The sequence below is a fragment of the Plodia interpunctella genome, chromosome 27 (assembly GCF_027563975.2).
Source record: "Plodia interpunctella isolate USDA-ARS_2022_Savannah chromosome 27, ilPloInte3.2, whole genome shotgun sequence".
NCBI lineage: Eukaryota > Metazoa > Arthropoda > Insecta > Lepidoptera > Pyralidae > Plodia > Plodia interpunctella.
In genome coordinates this window covers 5,201,403-5,218,791 of record NC_071320.1, presented here as the reverse complement: position 1 = coordinate 5,218,791, position 17,389 = coordinate 5,201,403, and the positions used below count along the sequence as shown (strand labels likewise).

The window sequence follows — 17,389 nt, the reverse complement described above, 5'->3', positions numbered from 1 at the left end:
AAAGAAAACCTAATGACGTCATCCAAGATACAATACCCTGGAATAACACAGAGGGTACTTTTTATCCCGAAATATTTTTTTAATTTATCCCGAAGCCCCGGGACGCAGCCAGTAATATATATTGACTTATACTGTGTACTCATGATACTCGTATTCGAGAAAAGGATAGTACGGCCGTGCCGCTCTTTTTGCTGGACTGGGGGGGCACTACCATGGCCCCAGATCATATCTATACTATAATACTATGTGCATATTTTTCAGTTTGTCGCCATTCGTTTATAAGTATGTTTTTACTTTGAAAATTAAAGTATAATGTATACTAGCCTTCGCTCAGCCAGCATTCGCTCTCACGACAAAACGAAAACAGCTTTATGTGCTTATCTCATGGAGTTTTCTCCATAACCTCATTTTGAGGTTATTAAGAAAATTATGTTTCTGGACTCCAGTTTAGTTGCTGCATTTATGTGATGACCATTGTATGGTTTTTGATTTGGACTCGGCATCAAGGCTACTGGTGTCATTTGCCAATGGAATTGTAGTCAGGAAAAATATTGAGAATGAAGAAAAATAAAACATTAAAAATATATAATAGTTGTTTACTTTCCATGCCACTTCAAAAACTCTTGTCTTACTTAATTCCTGTACATAATTCCTGGGCAGGTATAACCTCAGCAGGAAGTTCATTGCGCAACCTGGTGTAAAAGAGAAAGTTTTCCTCAAACTTAATATGAACAATTCTGATGAAAACTTAATATAAAAAATGTAAGCATTCCCGTACTCCGAAGTTTCCGGCATCCTCTCACTGCTGAAAAGAGTTGAAGGTTACCAAATGGCTGAACAATCATTTTCCAAATATAGTTAAGAACAGATTCAATTCTCATTCAAATAAATAAAAACTAGATTAAAACCGGTTCAGGTGCGGGCATTTAATTTTGTCTTAGAACAGATTCAGTTCCTCACCAGTCCGTAGAGGGCACCGCTGTCCTCTCGATCCTCAATAAAAAAGTTTGTTTTTTCGTTTCTTGTGCTTCTTGCGGTGCGCGCTGGCGTTAGCCGGATAAACATTCACGTGATGGTCGTCGAAGGACTGCAGCGAGCGGGAGATTCGGCTACAGATATTATTTATTTAAAACTTTATTGCATAGTTAACTTGTCTAGTCGGATTACTATAATTAAATACAGTTAACTATAGTCGTCGTAAATATAAGTCGTAACTACATTTTAAGTATTAGTTAGATTACATCAATAATTGACTTGACTACATAGGACATTACATACAGCCTAAAATACACCTTAGAATCTCCAAAATAAAGTTTAAAATAACTATTATAAATGTGACAGTCTGTCATGCCTTCAAGGGCCGATTTTGATGAATTTTGAAATTGGCATAGTTAATGACCCGGGGTCAAACAATAATATAGCGAGTGAACACAAATGCCTGTTAACTCTTTGGATCTTATTTCGCACCACAGAAATTGCGAGTTTGTACACCCTATATTTGTATGACCGTACCGTACACTATATGATTACTGGAACAATCTGACCTTGCTTATTGGGTTCACGATATTATTGTTTAAAAAATTTAAGATATATTTATAGAGACTATTACGTTTTCAAAACAGTTAGGTATTTCCCTATTCCTGTTATGTTTGTGCTTTTGACATATAATATTCTTCCTACAATACAATCAAGATATTACAAACAAACAAAAGCGTAGACATCGTACTGACCGATGTTTCCTCAGCTTCCTGAACCTCTCCTCGCGTTCGGCGAACAAATCTAAATTAACTGAAACAACGACTTTCATTAAACACTGGCGGCCCGTCCCGGCTTCGCTCGGGTCTTGCTTTCTTATATTGCTAATATTGGTGTCAGATTTTATTCATCTGATATATGACTTTTACGACTACCTATCGATATCTAGTGACGAGTAGATATCGATAGGATACACACTACTGAACATAGAGTTCAGTAGTGTGTATCCTATCGATCGGGTAAAAACATAATAAACTAGCTCCGCCCCGGGACTACGCTCCCGTGGGAATTTCGGGATAAAAAATACGCATTCTTCTATCTTTTATGAGCGGAAAGAAAGACATGGAAAGTAGTATAAAAACAACACAGTCTACAATTTTCCTAGTGATTCCTTTCGCCTAAGTAATAAGTAGTTAAAACACCTAGGTGCCATGCGGGTCATTTATTTTTGCTCCGAGGATTGTAGTAACGCACATACCTGGATCGCAGCTTACAGAAGAGGAACATAAACACTTACTTGGGTAGTTGTCTGAAAGAGAGAGAAATATTATATAAAAACGCTGCAACCATGCTTTTTGTTGAAACGTTGTTGGGGAAGAAACACTTTTAAATTGAGGGGTCACTTCGGGAAAGAGCAATGGACCTCAACGTCGACGGTATAACATCGGTATAACATATAATAATACTATGTCATCTCTCTCTTCCATCTGACAGAATGGGCAAAACAAAGAATGGCCAATGGTCTAACAGTAGGGATGCCGACGACCGCGCAAAGTAGGAAAGCGAAACCTGGGCTCCGTCGCTCAACGTCTGGGAAGAAACCGAGAATACGCTCAGATGAGAGAGGGAGACAGTAGCTGACCATGGTAATCGGCAATGTTCCGCTTGTAGTGGTTGTCGGCGGAGTAGTCGACGTCCCAGAGCTGGTCGCGCGCGTGCGCGCACGCCGCGACGCGCGCGTCTCCCGCCGCCGCCGCCGTCAGGCACAGGTTCGACTTCACGTGTCTTATGCGTCTTTTTTCCAACGACCATAACTAAAATATAACATTTTTTGGGCTGACTCAAATTGGAACCGTGAGCACTAGATCTTGCCTTTTTACTTATTCATCAATGTAGAATGCGATCACAGTGCGATGCGGTGATATTATAAGTAGGTATACTAGCTTTCTTTATACTAGGCCGCGGCTTCGCACGCGTGAATTTCAGTTCTTAAAAGGAATCAAAGTAAAAGTTCAGTAATTATTTTATCGCGTATTCTAAGACTTAAACTCCTCGTTCCGAAACTTGTCCTGTCCCGTTTCCTGCAAATTGTTCCATGTCGTTTCCCGCAACGTGCCCCATCCCATTTCCCGCTACGTGTCCCACTCCCGCTTCATATCTCTTAAAACAAATTCAAAACAAATTTCAATTAAAAATTTCATGTGACTCACTTCAAAAATGACAATGCTTCATATAAACTTGCAACCCCTATTTCACCCCTATAGAGACGTAATTTTCAAAATTGAATTAATGCATTATTACTTTTACCAACTACATTTAAATTAGGGAACTCGTTAACTCCTCCCGCGGGAGGATAAGAAGGGATCCTATTCTAGGGAGGAACCACACGCAACTACGACTCTATTCAGGACATTAACCTGCATTTTGGCCGGCTGCCGCCCTTCGCGACACGGCATCATCAGCACCACGTGACGGTCTGCGTTGGACCTGCGAACGCAGTAGTTTTCAACACAGTAAAAATGACTTTTATTTTTTGTTTCACTCCTCAACAAATGACATTACTTTCTTCATTTCACCCACAAGAGTGTAGAGGGCCTACGAGTATCACGAAACATCAGAAAACGTGTCAAGTTCGTCCCAGCGCCAATTGATCTATCCAATCTCTATTCTAAATTTTCATAAAAAGTGAACAAGTAACAAGTATATTCACCAACTAGTCGTATCGCCGAGCCCAAGACTGACGCCGACGCGAATCAACAAAAATTGCGTAGTTTGTATGAGAGATTTTATTTACCGCAAGGAAAAACCAGCAATTTACGTCGACGCTGCAGAATTGGTGAACTGTTCGCCGATAGCGTGGAGCCGGCATTAGATATCACAGAGCTCACTCGTCGCGCGCGACCGCAGCGCACCTCTCCTCGTCGCGCAGCTGGCCGGCGAGCGAGATGGAGAAGTACTGCGAGATCTTCAAAGCGACGTGACACGGGTACACGCCCAGCACGGGGTGCGCGTCCTTGCGCTGCAGCGTGTCCAGGCACACGTTGTGTAATTCGTTCTTGAACCTGATCGGCAAACTTTTCACATTCACTACGTGTACGTCACTGTCACTACATATAATAAAAAACACGGAAAATCAGCGTCATGGCTCCTCGTCGCGGCACAAGCTAAGTGGTGCCCTTTTGTAAATATACCTCTGTACAATTATAATTTTGTTCATTTTCTGTAAATGTCTATTTTCAAGATATGAATAACTCTTCCTGATAAATGTAAAAACTTAACGGACGGATTTTTGTACAGCTTTCACCAATAGATAGAATGATTCCTGAGGAAGGTTTAAAGGTGGTAGTAAGTTGTAGTAGTGATTTATTTGGATTTCACCCAAGCGAATATGAAACAAAGTCGTCCGAAGCTTCAAAGCATGCAAAAGATTTCGAAGCAGTTGTAAGAGTTTTTATAGTAGGTATATTTTATTACCCCAGGACATAGCCAGTTTATATAAGTCTTACCTTCCATAAGCAATCGCATCCCTAACGGGAACAAACTTCTCCGGGTAGACATTCTCGAGGTACCATCTGAAAGATTTGCAGCGAAGTTTCTCGCGGAGTATCTTGCGGTATGTCACGTCGCCGATTTTGGGATTTTTCTGGAAAAAAACTCACTGTATTTATCATAATATCAAATAAGTATTTTTCAACACTAGATTTGTCTTGGAATAATGACATGAAAAAATATTAGAATCGAGCGGGAATCTGGCATGGTCTCGACAGCTTAGTGATTAAGGACACTGTCCCGGTTAGGCACGATTCCAGAACTTTTTATCTCATTATTAATTCCAAAATTTATTAAAAATTATGTATGATAATATAACAAGCTTTTGTTGCTAAGGAGATCTTGTTGCCCCCACGAAAGCTACGTCAGCTAATCATTTGTAAATCGGTGACAGCAGTGGAATTAATATCTCAAGAAAAGAAAAACATAGATTCGTTACCTTCAAGTCAGGGCGATGCAAATAGAACAGCTCCGCATATTCATCCATCCAGACGTCGGCCATACGAGCAGTGTTAATGCCGTGCGTGTCGGAGGAGCCTGGCAGCCCGTACGGGTGGAACGAGCGGAACACGTGGCCGACGCGCGAACACGGGATCGCTTCTAGAGTACCACCGCCTAAACATTGAGTGCGTTTGACCTCAATTTAGATGGGAAACAAAGTCTAGACTAGCTCTAAAAATGCTTATTCACTCTTACCTTGGAAATGCTTAAAATGTAGGATTTGGGAAATATCAACTCGGGGAAATAATTTCAAATTCAAATTCAAATCGTTTATTCAGAAATTAGACCTTCATAGGCACTTTTTCTCGTCAATTTTTATATTTATAGTTGTTTCTCACAAGCTACAAACTACTGGTCAAATGTTCGTTCGACCTAGTTCGCAGTAGGAAAAAGGATCCATATTTTGCAACAAATGTCTTTTGTAACGATGCAACTTTGCAACGACGTTAGTTCACTCTGTCTATGATATACTCACACATCCAAACTCTGAACGACATCTCGAGATTCTCCCCGCCCCAGCCGTACATCAGAGCGTCGTATCCGCCCAGCTCCCAGTAGTACGCGCGATTCATCGCAAAGAGCCCTCCTGCCATTGTTGGTGACCTTTAAAATGATATCTCATTATACATCACTATTCTTAGCTGATGTCCCACTGCTGCCACCAATACACAAAGTACGTTTTTCACGAGCGAGTGAGAGAATATTGAGCTATTCTATATGCATCACCCAGACTTGAGGGTAAGACTCATTCTCTCATATGAACGATTCTCCCATTACTTCCTTGACCATACCGCCGGAGCCAGGGTACGCTGTACGCGGTCCACTTCGCAGGCATGGAAAAAAGAAATACCAAAGTCTTACCAAGTCGGTGCGATATCAGAACCCCTCCGCTTTTTCTCTCTCTCAGACACGTCGATCCAAGAATAAAATCCAGTAAACAAGAATCCGCCAACCTGGACAACAAATACGGTTATACGTCCTTGTTACTCTTATAGGGAACAGAAAAAGATAGACGGTGTTTGAAAGCGTGAGTCTAATTTTATTTGCGACTAGCTTTTGCCCACGGCTTCGCCCGCGTGAATTTCATAGTAAAATCTCAGTATTTTTTTATCGCGTACTCTGTAAGACTGGTAAACATATATGATTCAAATTCGCATTTTTAATCATCTACAGTTCACTTTCCTGTTTCCCGCTGTGTGTCTAGTCCCGCAAACTTGTCCAATCCCGCTTCCTGCTATGTAACGTAACGTAGATATCCCGTACCGTTTCCTACATATTGTGCCATCATATTTTTTGCAATGTGTCCCGTCCCGTTTCCCACTACGTGTCTCCTTTCCATTTCCCGCTTTCTGCAACGCGTGCCGTCCCATTTTCCATGACGTTTTACGTATTACTATTATTTACTACAAAAAGTAAGTGTTCCAATTTTCAACTTTTTAAATTGAAAATTGTATTAAGTCCCATTCAATTCACCCCCCTTTTGAAGAGGTTGAGAGTTAATTTTCAGAAAAATCGGAAACACGTATGTATTCATTACTTTGTTGTAAACAACCAAAATACTAATATTACTATAGTACTAATATTGTTTCTATGGGCAATAAATATATTTGGTATTGTATTGTAAATTCAGTTTTAATAAAGTAAGAAAGTAGACATAGGAAGTCGTTCTGACAACTGATAACAATTTTTGTATGAATACAACGAAAATAAATAAAATTACCCTGTGCACGTAAGTAAGTATCAAGTAAAACTCTTACGATTTCGTTGGGGGCTATGGATAGAGGTTTAAAAGTTTTAGTGGCGCCATCTAGCCATGGCGCCATGGCGCCATGGTTTTAGTGGCGCCATTTATTTTGGAAGTACAATATTTATATCATTTTGTCTGAGCGAAACCATAGCGCGTTTTAAGTCTTGGTGGCGCCATTTATTATCTTTATGTTCAAAACTAAAATATAACAAAATTAAGTTGAAAAAAGGTATAAAACCTTCTAATTATATCTATATCAGACTTTCATGAATAAAAAAATTGTTTATATTCTGTTTACACCTTTCTACAAAATTAATTTTTCTACAGGACCCGGAATTCCGAAGAATTTTTGATTCATAAATAGTTTTTCAATCATCCTATGGGAACCTGACCATTTACCGGGATGAAATGTCTGTAAGATGTTAACCCGGGATTCTGAGGCATTTTTTATTCATAATTAGTTTTTCAATCATCCTATGGGAACGTGACCATTTACCGGGATGAAACGTATCTAAGATGTTAACCCGGTATATAAGGTACCTACATACCAAATTTCAAGCAAATCGGTCCAGTAGATTTCGAGTGATGCGCGTTCAGACAGACAGACAGACAGACACAAAAATTTCCAAAATTATATTTTCGTCATCAGTAACTAAGTATATTCCATGAAGAATTAAAAAAAAAAAACCAATGTACAAATTTGTCTTTTCTTCAATTTTATTATATGTATTGACTAGCGGAACATCGATAAAATTACATAATTTCTACTCAAAAATTGGGGACTACAATTTAATGAAATTACGTCGTTGAGGAGCCACATACATAAATGTTTTACGACAAGACGTCCACTAAGTTCGTGGCTCATTAAATTATCAAGGCTTCGAGATTAGCATTCCCAATGTAGATTGATTTTACCATATACATAAAATGAATGTTCGTTTTTATGCCTAAAGATAACCTACATACTACACTACTACTACATAAATAACATTAACCAATCAACTTTTTCAATTTGAAACTCATTGACACTACCTGAATAAATGTTGAAAATCCTGCGCGGTAAGTAAAGTCTCTTTTATCCAACACGTCGATGAGAGGGACAGCAACAGTATGGTTCCTGTATTTGATCCTGTGCAGTATGGGTCTGAGCCAATCAATGTTGGGCTCGCAGTGCGCGTCCAGAACGACGACGACGTCGCCCGTGGCCGCCCTCACGCCATGTTGTCGAGCACGAGTCAATCCTCCCCTGTTTGAGGACGCTCGTCAATTGAAAAATAAAAATTATTCTATTTTGGATGGACGCTTAAAGAACGCTTTTTGGCAATTAAGTTTGACAACCCGTTGTAAAAAATCACTCAAGTACTTAGCCAAAAAATAAAATTTTGTCCTGTTTCGAAAATAAAGTCACCACATAAATACACATAGTAAATACATTTTCGATCGCCCTTTGCGAATAAATAAGAATGCCAGTTTTTTTGTCGTGTCTGACGATTTGATTAAGGAAATTTATTTTCCGCATCTTAATGGGATAAAGAAGGGAATTGTCAACGGTTCTCGGTACATACCGCTCTGGTAATCTGACTATTTTTATCATATCATGCGGGAGACGCGTCTTGATGTAGTAGCTGAGCTTGCCCTTCAGCTCGGGAAGCGTCGAGCAATCGTCGACGAGGATAATCTCTTTTATGTACAGGTACGGCGAGTTGGCCGGCTGGTCCTTGTATCCTATGGAGATATAGGTACATTTTGTATTCTCTGGTCTGGAGGTCGTTGCGCCAGTAGTAAATAGGCTATAAATTAAATTTACTTTTGGGTAAACTCAATCCATGTGATTTGTCCAAATTCATTTACAATTCATGTCTACACTTATATTTATTATCTTACTAAGTGAACCCCAAGGGGTTACCCTAGCCAAGGCATCAGCTATCTCAATACTAAATTTAATAAAAATTGGCTCAGCCGTTTGAGCGTAAAGAACATACTCACATAGTGAAAAGTTGGATTTGTAATATAAAATCAATTTGTAATTAAAACCCAAAACGGTTAACTGATTTTTATCAATAGGTACATAATAAATTTATATGATATAGTTAGATACCCTTCCAATATGATGTTATTACTTACCCAAATTCATCTTTCTCTTAGTGTTTTTCTCAATGAAATTGGCCTTACTGTACCACGGGTGTTCCCTGCGCACGCTGTTGAGCACAGTCCAGATCGTGCGCAGCACTGCCGAGTACGGCTCGTTGTGGAAATTGATAACGACAGAGGTTGAGGGGAGCTCTGCGTCGTAGACCACGCGGCCACATGCTGGGTTGCGGAAGTCTGCTGATCCAATTAAATATATATATATCGAGACAATTGTTATTTTGTTTCGGTACAAATTAAAATGGACGAACTTATTGGAAAATAGCCAATAGGGAATATGCAAACAGTTCTGTTCTACATGGTCCAACGTGTCTTGCTACTCTCACTTGAAGTTCGGGCTTCACTTCACTATATTTCCGCATGTATATTTTTTATGAATAACAGGGTTTTTCATAAAAAAAGTTTTGCCAATGCCAAATGTCGTAAAGTGCGTTAGATGACGAAATATTTTAGCAGTAGGTATGCCAATCAATTAACTTTGTATGAATCAGAGGGTAGGTTAGTTTGCACAGGCGCGCGGTGTCTGCGATGCAGGCAACGAACGGCGGGGTGAGACGCGGGGGGCGGAGGATCACATTGCATATGTCACACCCAATGTTGTCCACTACAACCTGTAATTGCTATATCAAATACCTATTATAATTTTAAACACGTAAGTACAATGTACATACCAATCACAGATCTGTTGTACGGTATCTTGTCACTAAGGTAGACGTTCATACCCAATTTCTTCAAAGATTCATCACCGGACTGTACTTCTTCCTTTGACATTATGCTATATCTACCTTCTCTGAAGCCAGGTATAATACGAGCTTCATCTTCACGTATCTCTTTCTCATATAATGCTTCTAGAGCAGCAGGAGACTGTGAATCACCGCGCCATTTTTGAATTAAGGATAGCAGATACAGCACTAGTATTAACAAAAAGATAAATTTTACAGAATGTCTGCATTTCCGCACAGGAACATACACCATTTTGCGCGGCGTTGCGTTGTATTTTCCGAATAGAAAAACAACTGACTGATCAACTGATTTTGTTTGACAGTTCGTTGTAATCATGCCGCCATGTTTGTTTACAGTTTCAAATTTTTTAAACAGAAAAAATGATGCACATATAACATTATCTGTGCAGACACCTCTATCTACGCGCGCTGCTGGAATGCACATACCCTAGTGGGTACTTATCACAGATATAAGAACACAATGTACTGATTTTATATCTGTGGGACCTATGGCGCATTCGATAGTCTTTAGAAAAAAGTAATGGTAGAGAAAACTGTAGCCATATTTTCAATTTCGCTCAAACAATAGAAACGAGTAGGTATATTTAAATACACAAAACGATACAGGACAGAGCAATAACATCTTTTGACAGGTTGGACAGCGCAGTAAAAGGGTAACATTCGTAAAATAGTTCCATCTTATATGGCTACGTTCACTTCTTAGTTTTTCTCTCGTTCTCGTTCAGAGTAACCTACACGCATGGAATAGTAGGTATTCTGTTCCTACTAATTCCATGCCTGCATGTTTCGATTGGAATTGTATCCCAAATCCCCGGAGCTGAGCTGAGCTGGTAATAAATTAAAACAAACGCAGTCTTCAACACATTTATTGCAACATTCTACAACAAGTTAGTGCTTAAATAACTTTGAGCAACTCTGAAACTCTTATTTGTCGAACAATAAAAATAAACGTATAACTTATTTTAGCTATATCTAAAGAAAAATACTGTGTACCTATTACATTAAATACTTTGGCATTCCCACACTTGACGATACAGCATAGGGCTATCTAAAATAATGATATCATGCCCAAATGTGGGAAGACTTATAACAAAAATGTACATTTTCTGTTTGCATACTTCAAGGTAATAAACTACATTATTCTCTTAGTAACACGTTCTTATTCTTAATTCTAAAATAAATGCGACATTTCATATAATATACCCAAATAAACTTTTTAATATAATATTTTAATGACAATCTCGAAAATAAAGGCTTTTAACCCGCACGAATTTACTCGGGAATGGGAATGGCTATGGAATTATTCTCTCCCGCTTCTAGAATAAAAAAAACTATTTTTCTTTTTGTCAAAAATGTTTTAATATTGCTACGAGCCATTTTCTATTATTATCAAGCTGTTACATCAAAACTTTTGCTTTGCGGGTTATAGTCATCATCATTATGCGATACACTATAATTTTAAAGGAATATTTCTCCAATTTATTTCAGTTTAAAATTATCATATTAATGTACTTTAACGTTATTATTAATTTTAAAGGAATATTTCTTCAATTTATTTCAGTTTAAAATTATTATATTAATATACTTTAACGTTACTATATTTAGTAAGTACACTTCTGAAGCACCGGTAGCAACTACTTTCGTATTATATCTATCACTTGTCCGGATTTTTACAACATTTTTAAATCTCCTGTACTTCTAATGTCGGCTTTTTGCATAGATCGAAGCTATTGCAATACTTCACAAAATATTTCAATCGAAATGCAACTTGAAAAATTAGATTTAAGGATATGTTAAGAAAATAAAACCAAAAAATATGTAAATTCGAGAAAACAACAGTCTCATTATTACAATGTAAGTTAATTAAGAATAAAAAAAAATAGATTCATTAAACTACTTTAAAAATGGACTGGAATGTACTTAATAGTGACTTTATTTTAATACTTAGAAGAGCATTGTTTAAGTTCACAAGATTTTTCTACAAGTTGAAACTCAAACTTAATAATTTTTTAAATAGTTATAACTTCGTAAAAATTAAAAATGTATTTTTGGCGGCAAAAACTGTACAATAGTAACAACAATCCGTTCATGAACTTTTGGCGGGAATTTATTAAAATGGACGGACGAGAGATTAGGGTTGCCAGATGTTTGGGAAATCTAGAGTGTAACGTGTTGTCCCGCGTCCAGTAACTTCACTTTGCTGTCGCGGAATTCACAAATACTATTTATTTTTAAATATGAAAAATTTATGTAGGTTTAGTAAGAAAGTAACAAAAATATATATATAAATATCATTTGTATAAATTTCAACAGTTCTATGTAGTTTAATTCGGTTCGGATAAGCTTGGATCTGGCAACTTTACATGAGATTCATTTTAAAACATTAATATGAGGCTGTTTAATTAACATTGTATAAAAACGTCCCACTCTCCATTACTGAAAAATGATCTCAAATGACGACTCAATCGGCAACCGGACTAAATTTTGACTTGATGCTATTTGATACACCTCACAAATACAGAATCCACAGTGAAATCTATTTATTCTCCATAGTATTTACCAAGATATTCTTCCCAAATAACAAACTCAAGGTCAAAAGTAGCAAATAGTGTTATTCACAATATTTTTGATGATTTTCGAAGTTACCTAAACGCTCCATACTAATTGTGCTTCCTTATGACGCTATCATTGACAAGAAAATCGATCCTCTCATAAAGTGCGACCGTCTTAACTTAAGAGTGAAAACTCAAGGTCAAAAGTAGATGTGCTTCATGTTGTGATACACAATGAATCCGAATGAGTCCGGGTCCCTTATTTTCACCAAATGGTGCAAATTTCACCATTAGATGAAAATGGAGTTTTAATTTTCAGCAATGGAGAATGTCATCAAAATCGAGCAATCCTATCTGCAAAGTAAAGCGCTCCCCAGCCTACTCCCCGGAGCTGTCAGACTTGGAGCTGGAGTCGCCCTCGGAGGGCGAGGACAGCCCGTGCGCGGTGAGCAGCTTCAGGTTGTTGTCCTCCACGGAGGACGAGGATACTTCTAGAAGAACCGTCATTATTAATACGGAAGTTTTCGACCATGTACCTTGTTATACTATATAAGAAATAATAATGATATGACCCTCTGGCATGATAGGGGCTACCATTTTTTAAAATGATTTTCTTCTCAGCAGTGGTCGTTCCGAAATGCCAGTAAATTGTAGCTTTTTGAGAAATTACTATGTATATAAAATGTGATGTGGAAAAAGTGCCAAGGTGTAATTTCTGAACAAATGATGGGAATTTGGAATTTTGGAAAATAATTTATAACTGGTATTATAAATATCTAAGGGCCTGTTTCATTCACCGCTTGCTTATAAATTACCAGATTGCTCAATCTGACGACCGTGTAGAATAGAGCCGGCTACCGGTGAGTATAATTGTGTGTCACAAATGTTCGATAGTGATAGATTTATATGGCATTTAGTTTATCTGTCAAATCAGTTTATCATCAGAAAGTGGTGAATCAGGCCCTAAATGTTAGTTATTTAATGTGGTCAGTTCTGATGGGATCGCTAGTTAGCCCAAGCTGAGACACTGACCCGGCCGGTCGTGGCGGAGGTCGGCGAGTGCCAGCGGCGCGTCGGTGGCGGGCTTCACCCACGCCTCGATGGGCGGCGCCGCCGGGGACGAGTTGGACGGGATCGCCAGCTCCCCGAGGATGTCGCTGTGCGAGGACATATTATACAACTTTATATCGTACATACAACATACAATTGAATACACAAACCGAACTAAATAAAAATAATCCAAAACGCCACCGGGAGGCGACTAGCGGCGTTTCCTAGCCGTATTGAGAGATTTACACGTTGAGCAAAAAAGCTGCCAACTCACAAATATCTTAAGACATATATATTTTTTTTATTATGAACTTTAGTGCTCTTTAGAATGTTGGTTTTTGAAAATACATAATGCGAAATAAAGAATTATTAGATGCATTTTGTCAGATCGCAAAGCAATCTCTGTTTAGTGTTATGTTTGACTGGTAGAGAAAGCTTATGTTTATATGTATATATGGCAGAGAAAGCCATATGGCGTTAAGATCACCATTCGTACATATTTTTTTGTAATGTTGAATATGCTGTGGTCCTACTCCTATCATAACGTGATCCACGTAGCACTCACGCCACATCGTCGTTGTTGGAGCGCCACGAGAAGAACTCGTCGCCGATGTTGAAGGTGAAGTTGTTCCTCATGGTGACCTTGACCGGCTTCCGGCGCTTGTGTCGCTCGCCGCTGTCGTCCTCCTCCGACGGCTGCGCCGGGCGCCGCTCCTCGTCGTCCGACGACGCGGTCTGCGTGCGTCGGTCGCCGTGCAGCTGGAGGGAGGAGGGGGGGAGATGCATGCATATGGTATTTAAATAACTAAATACAATAATGTCAATTTAATGGATTAGTTTTATTGATTACGAGATTGATATTTACTATTTTCTCGGTCTCATTAAAGTAGGTATACTTGGAACACTTTTTGACTCCGAAATCCGTGACATCGCAATACATTACTATCATACAAGCTCCATGGTAAAAAAATTCCTGGAAAAAAGTATCTGATTTGACTAGTTAGAGAGTAGCCAATTTTATTGTTTTAAAATCATACTTAGTACGCCAATATCGTTCATTGTGTGCATAATTTATTATAAAATCAATAAACCTCGTGAAATCGTTTCACTTATGCCCATTAAACATATGCCCATTCTATTCTAATCGTATTTAGTTGCATCGAACAATCAATATAGCAATATCATAAGTGTGTGGTTTAGCAAAAACCATACAATTTTGGTACTTCAAGTTGAATCAATCAATCCAGCAAAAAATCTCGAATGCGCGATTCAAACAGATACAGCGCCATCTAGTCACTAGAACCAGAAACTCACCTCTCTCACTTCATTGTCCAGCTCCTGCGAGGTGGTGTCCCGGGCGTGGTATATCTTGACTAGCTTCTGCGCCTGTTTCTGCGCTTGCTTCTGCGAGCGCTCGTCGCTGCTCGAGCTCGGCATTTCGCGACGCGAGTCGTTGCGATTGACTACATTGGTGAATGCTCAAAAAATCAGGCGAACAAAAATAGGAAAAATATCTTTTTTTTTTCTAATCATACTACTATTATGAATGCGAAAGTCTGTCTGTTCCCATTTACGGCTAAACTGCTGGACCGATTTTGATGAAATTTGGTGTGAATGTAGTTAAAGAACCCCGTCCAAACATAGGCTATGTTTTTTCAAAAATCAACCCCCAAATGACTATTATGGGGGTGGAAGCATGTACGCTGTCTCTAACGGCAAAACATAGTGATTCATAATGTTATCTATAGGTAAATGTAATCAATGTTGAATATTATGTTTCGTGAAATAATTATTTTGCAAGATTTGTTACTTATTAGTTTAGCCAACAGATAAGGTTACCTGTGTTCCAGGTCTCGACGCTAGAGGGCGCCAGCTGTATGGGCACGTCCTCGGGCGAGGACTGGTCGGGCGGCGCGCTCGACACCGCGTGCCGCGGGTACGAGCGGTTGGACTCTCTAGGGGGGAATTGGTGGTAGCTCTGTGTATCTTTTGTTAAGATCGTGGTTGAAATGATTAGGCATTGTCTTTATTCAAATCCGAAATAAAAACATTTTATTTTTTTTTATTTTTATTGTCTTTATTGCTCATTGAGACAATACGACGCGATAAGAAAATAACAAATCTCTCTCTCATCTGAGCGTGTTCTCGGTTTCTTCCCCAGCCGTTGAGCGTCGGAGCCCAGGGCCAGGAGTCAGGCCCAGTCACAAAACCGAGAAGGACAATAATACAGGCCTACTCTAAGTAATGGAAAAAGAAGGCAGTCAATATGATGACATTTTATTAATCTCTTTGCAGTGTGAGTATCCAGGTAATTAGAATCCGCGGATACTCTACTTCTAAACAGGCTGTAGTGCGACAAATACGGAAAAACCGAGAAAGTCAAACGATGAGGACAATGGATGTGGTGGAAAATAGAGAGCGGTGGGTAAAACGAGATCACAAAAACAGTCACTTGCTGGTGTCGGAGCCGCGGGTGGCCTTCTCGATCTTCTCCCCGAGCAGCGCCAGCAGCGCGTCGCGCGCGGACTGCGGCACGCCGGGCGCGCGCGCGTGCTTGTTGCGCTTGCGCAGGTGGTAGCGCTGCTGAGGGGAAATTCGTGACACCTTACAAACTAATACTTTGTCTACTGTAATACTTGTACAAGCAAGTTTATAAATAAACTTTAATTTTAATCTGTATGTTGACTGTCTTTTGATATGAATAATTATATTATCTATCTATAAGAGAGAGAGAGGACACATCTATTACTGTACTGTGCCTTACCTTAGCCGGATATAGTTTGTGCCACTCGTTGACGTCGAGCTGCTGTTGCATCTACGATCAAACAAAACTAATTTAACTACAACAAAACTCAACCTATTTTTGTGAATCCCATATCAAATAAACCCCATGTAAAATTACATTAATATTAGCTTTTATTAATTTTAAATTTACAAGTGGTTCTTGACTTGATTCGATAAAAAATAATACAAAAAATTAAAATACAAATCTTTCCTTTTACAATATTATTATAGCTACACAACGCGTGCAAGCTCTGCAAATTTCCTTCCACTGACCTTAGGATTGACTTCCGTTGTGCCCATCTCGGCAAAGTCTTCGACAATGATCTTGTTCCTCGCGGGCGCGCCCCCGGGCGTGACCATCGCGGGGGGCAGCATGGGGGGCGCGGGGGGCGCCTGCTGGGGCGCCGCGGGGCGCTCGGGCGGCGACGGCCGCTGCTGCGGGGCGAGCGGGGGACGCTTGTGCTTGCGCAAGCGGTTGCGTTTACTTTGGCGCAAGGCTTCGCTTGCGGGTATGGACTGCACTATATTTGGCTGCTGTTGGGAAGAAGTATTACTTGTTATATATTTTTATTTAAAAAATTAAGAAATGTATGTAGAAGAAATCTATACTAATATTATAAAGAGGTAAGCGTTTGTGAGTTTGTATGTTTGAGGCGGGTAATTTCCGAAACTACCGAACCAATTTCAAAATTATTTCACCATTATATTAGGCTATATTTTATCTCAAAATTCCCACGGGAGCAAAGCCGCGGGCAACAGAGAGTACAGGTAGTATAAGTAGAAAAGTTGACTGTCATTGTTAATGTCAAAATACGCAGTTTCAAACACAGACAGATTACTTGATTCTTGATTCCCAGTGTACATAAACTGTTCAATAAATAAAGCATAAAGTGTGAGCGACCACTCACCCTCTGCACCTGGTCGCCGGTGGGCGCCATGACGACGGACTTCACCGACTTCTCCCTCTTCTCCGCGCGCGGCAGCTGCGACACGTGATTCTTCTCGAACACTCGCCCGTTGTTTATTACCTGGTCGAGTTATACGGATGGGAATATTTCTTAATTATCGTTTACTAGCGACTCGTCCCGGCTTCGTTCGGGTGAAACCATAATAAATTATACACTTAAATCTTCGTATTGAATAACTCTATTTAAAGACCCGTATTTTTTTAATACTATGCAGTTCGTTCGATCGTTCGTTAAAGCGTTGTCTCCCAGCTAACCGTTAGGACAAACAGTAATATTTGTGCGGGGCAATATAATAAATTGACACATACATAAATAAAATCTTGCGTTTGTATAATATGAATGTACAAGATAAAATAGTTGAGATCACACAAG

The 17,389-nt window shown here is 39.3% G+C and overlaps 2 protein-coding genes across 10 annotated transcripts in view; both read right to left on the bottom strand.

The window, feature by feature from the left end:
* Positions 1–198: 198 nt before the first annotated feature.
* Positions 199–9,956, bottom strand: LOC128681437 (polypeptide N-acetylgalactosaminyltransferase 1-like). The gene is made up of 15 exons (XM_053765312.1): positions 9,592–9,956; positions 8,897–9,097; positions 8,338–8,497; positions 7,805–8,018; positions 5,887–5,978; positions 5,501–5,628; positions 4,964–5,139; positions 4,482–4,618; positions 3,864–4,037; positions 3,393–3,462; positions 2,618–2,789; positions 2,273–2,284; positions 1,731–1,788; positions 961–1,109; positions 199–692 (listed from the first exon to the last, which is right to left on the bottom strand). The coding sequence occupies exons 1-14, from the start codon at positions 9,893–9,895 to the stop codon at positions 995–997; spliced, it is 2,013 nt and encodes a 670-aa protein (XP_053621287.1). The 5' UTR covers positions 9,896–9,956; the 3' UTR covers positions 199–692; positions 961–994.
* Positions 9,957–10,513: 557 nt separating this feature from the next.
* The window catches only part of LOC128681448 (uncharacterized), a 28,757-nt gene continuing 21,881 nt past the window's right edge, over positions 10,514–17,389 (bottom strand). For 6 of the 9 annotated variants that reach the window (XM_053765343.1, XM_053765339.1, XM_053765336.1 and 3 more), the window contains 9 exons: positions 16,958–17,077; positions 16,323–16,583; positions 16,030–16,080; positions 15,718–15,848; positions 15,105–15,220; positions 14,580–14,728; positions 13,831–14,024; positions 13,248–13,372; positions 10,514–12,706 (listed from right to left, as the gene is read on the bottom strand). In XM_053765343.1, coding sequence (XP_053621318.1) covers positions 12,594–12,706; positions 13,248–13,372; positions 13,831–14,024; positions 14,580–14,728; positions 15,105–15,220; positions 15,718–15,848; positions 16,030–16,080; positions 16,323–16,583; positions 16,958–17,077 — 1,260 coding nt within the window. In that variant the 3' untranslated portion in view covers positions 10,514–12,593. The remainder of the gene's footprint in view (positions 12,707–13,247; positions 13,373–13,830; positions 14,025–14,579; positions 14,729–15,104; positions 15,221–15,717; positions 15,849–16,029; positions 16,081–16,322; positions 16,584–16,957; positions 17,078–17,389) is intronic. The other 3 variants (XM_053765341.1, XM_053765340.2, XM_053765338.1) reach the window with 3 other exon arrangements.

Excerpts from the sequence above, each read along its gene's own strand:
- LOC128681437 (XM_053765312.1), bottom strand. The coding sequence starts at position 9,895 with ATGGTGTATGTTCCTGTGCGGAAATGCAGACATTCTGTAAAATTTATC. Across the intron at positions 8,019-8,337 it reads ATAGTCAGATTACCAGAGCG|GGGAGGATTGACTCGTGCTC; the intron begins GTATGTACCGAG and ends GTCCTCAAACAG. Across the intron at positions 5,979-7,804 it reads GATTTTCAACATTTATTCAG|GTTGGCGGATTCTTGTTTAC; the intron begins GTAGTGTCAATG and ends TTTGTTGTCCAG.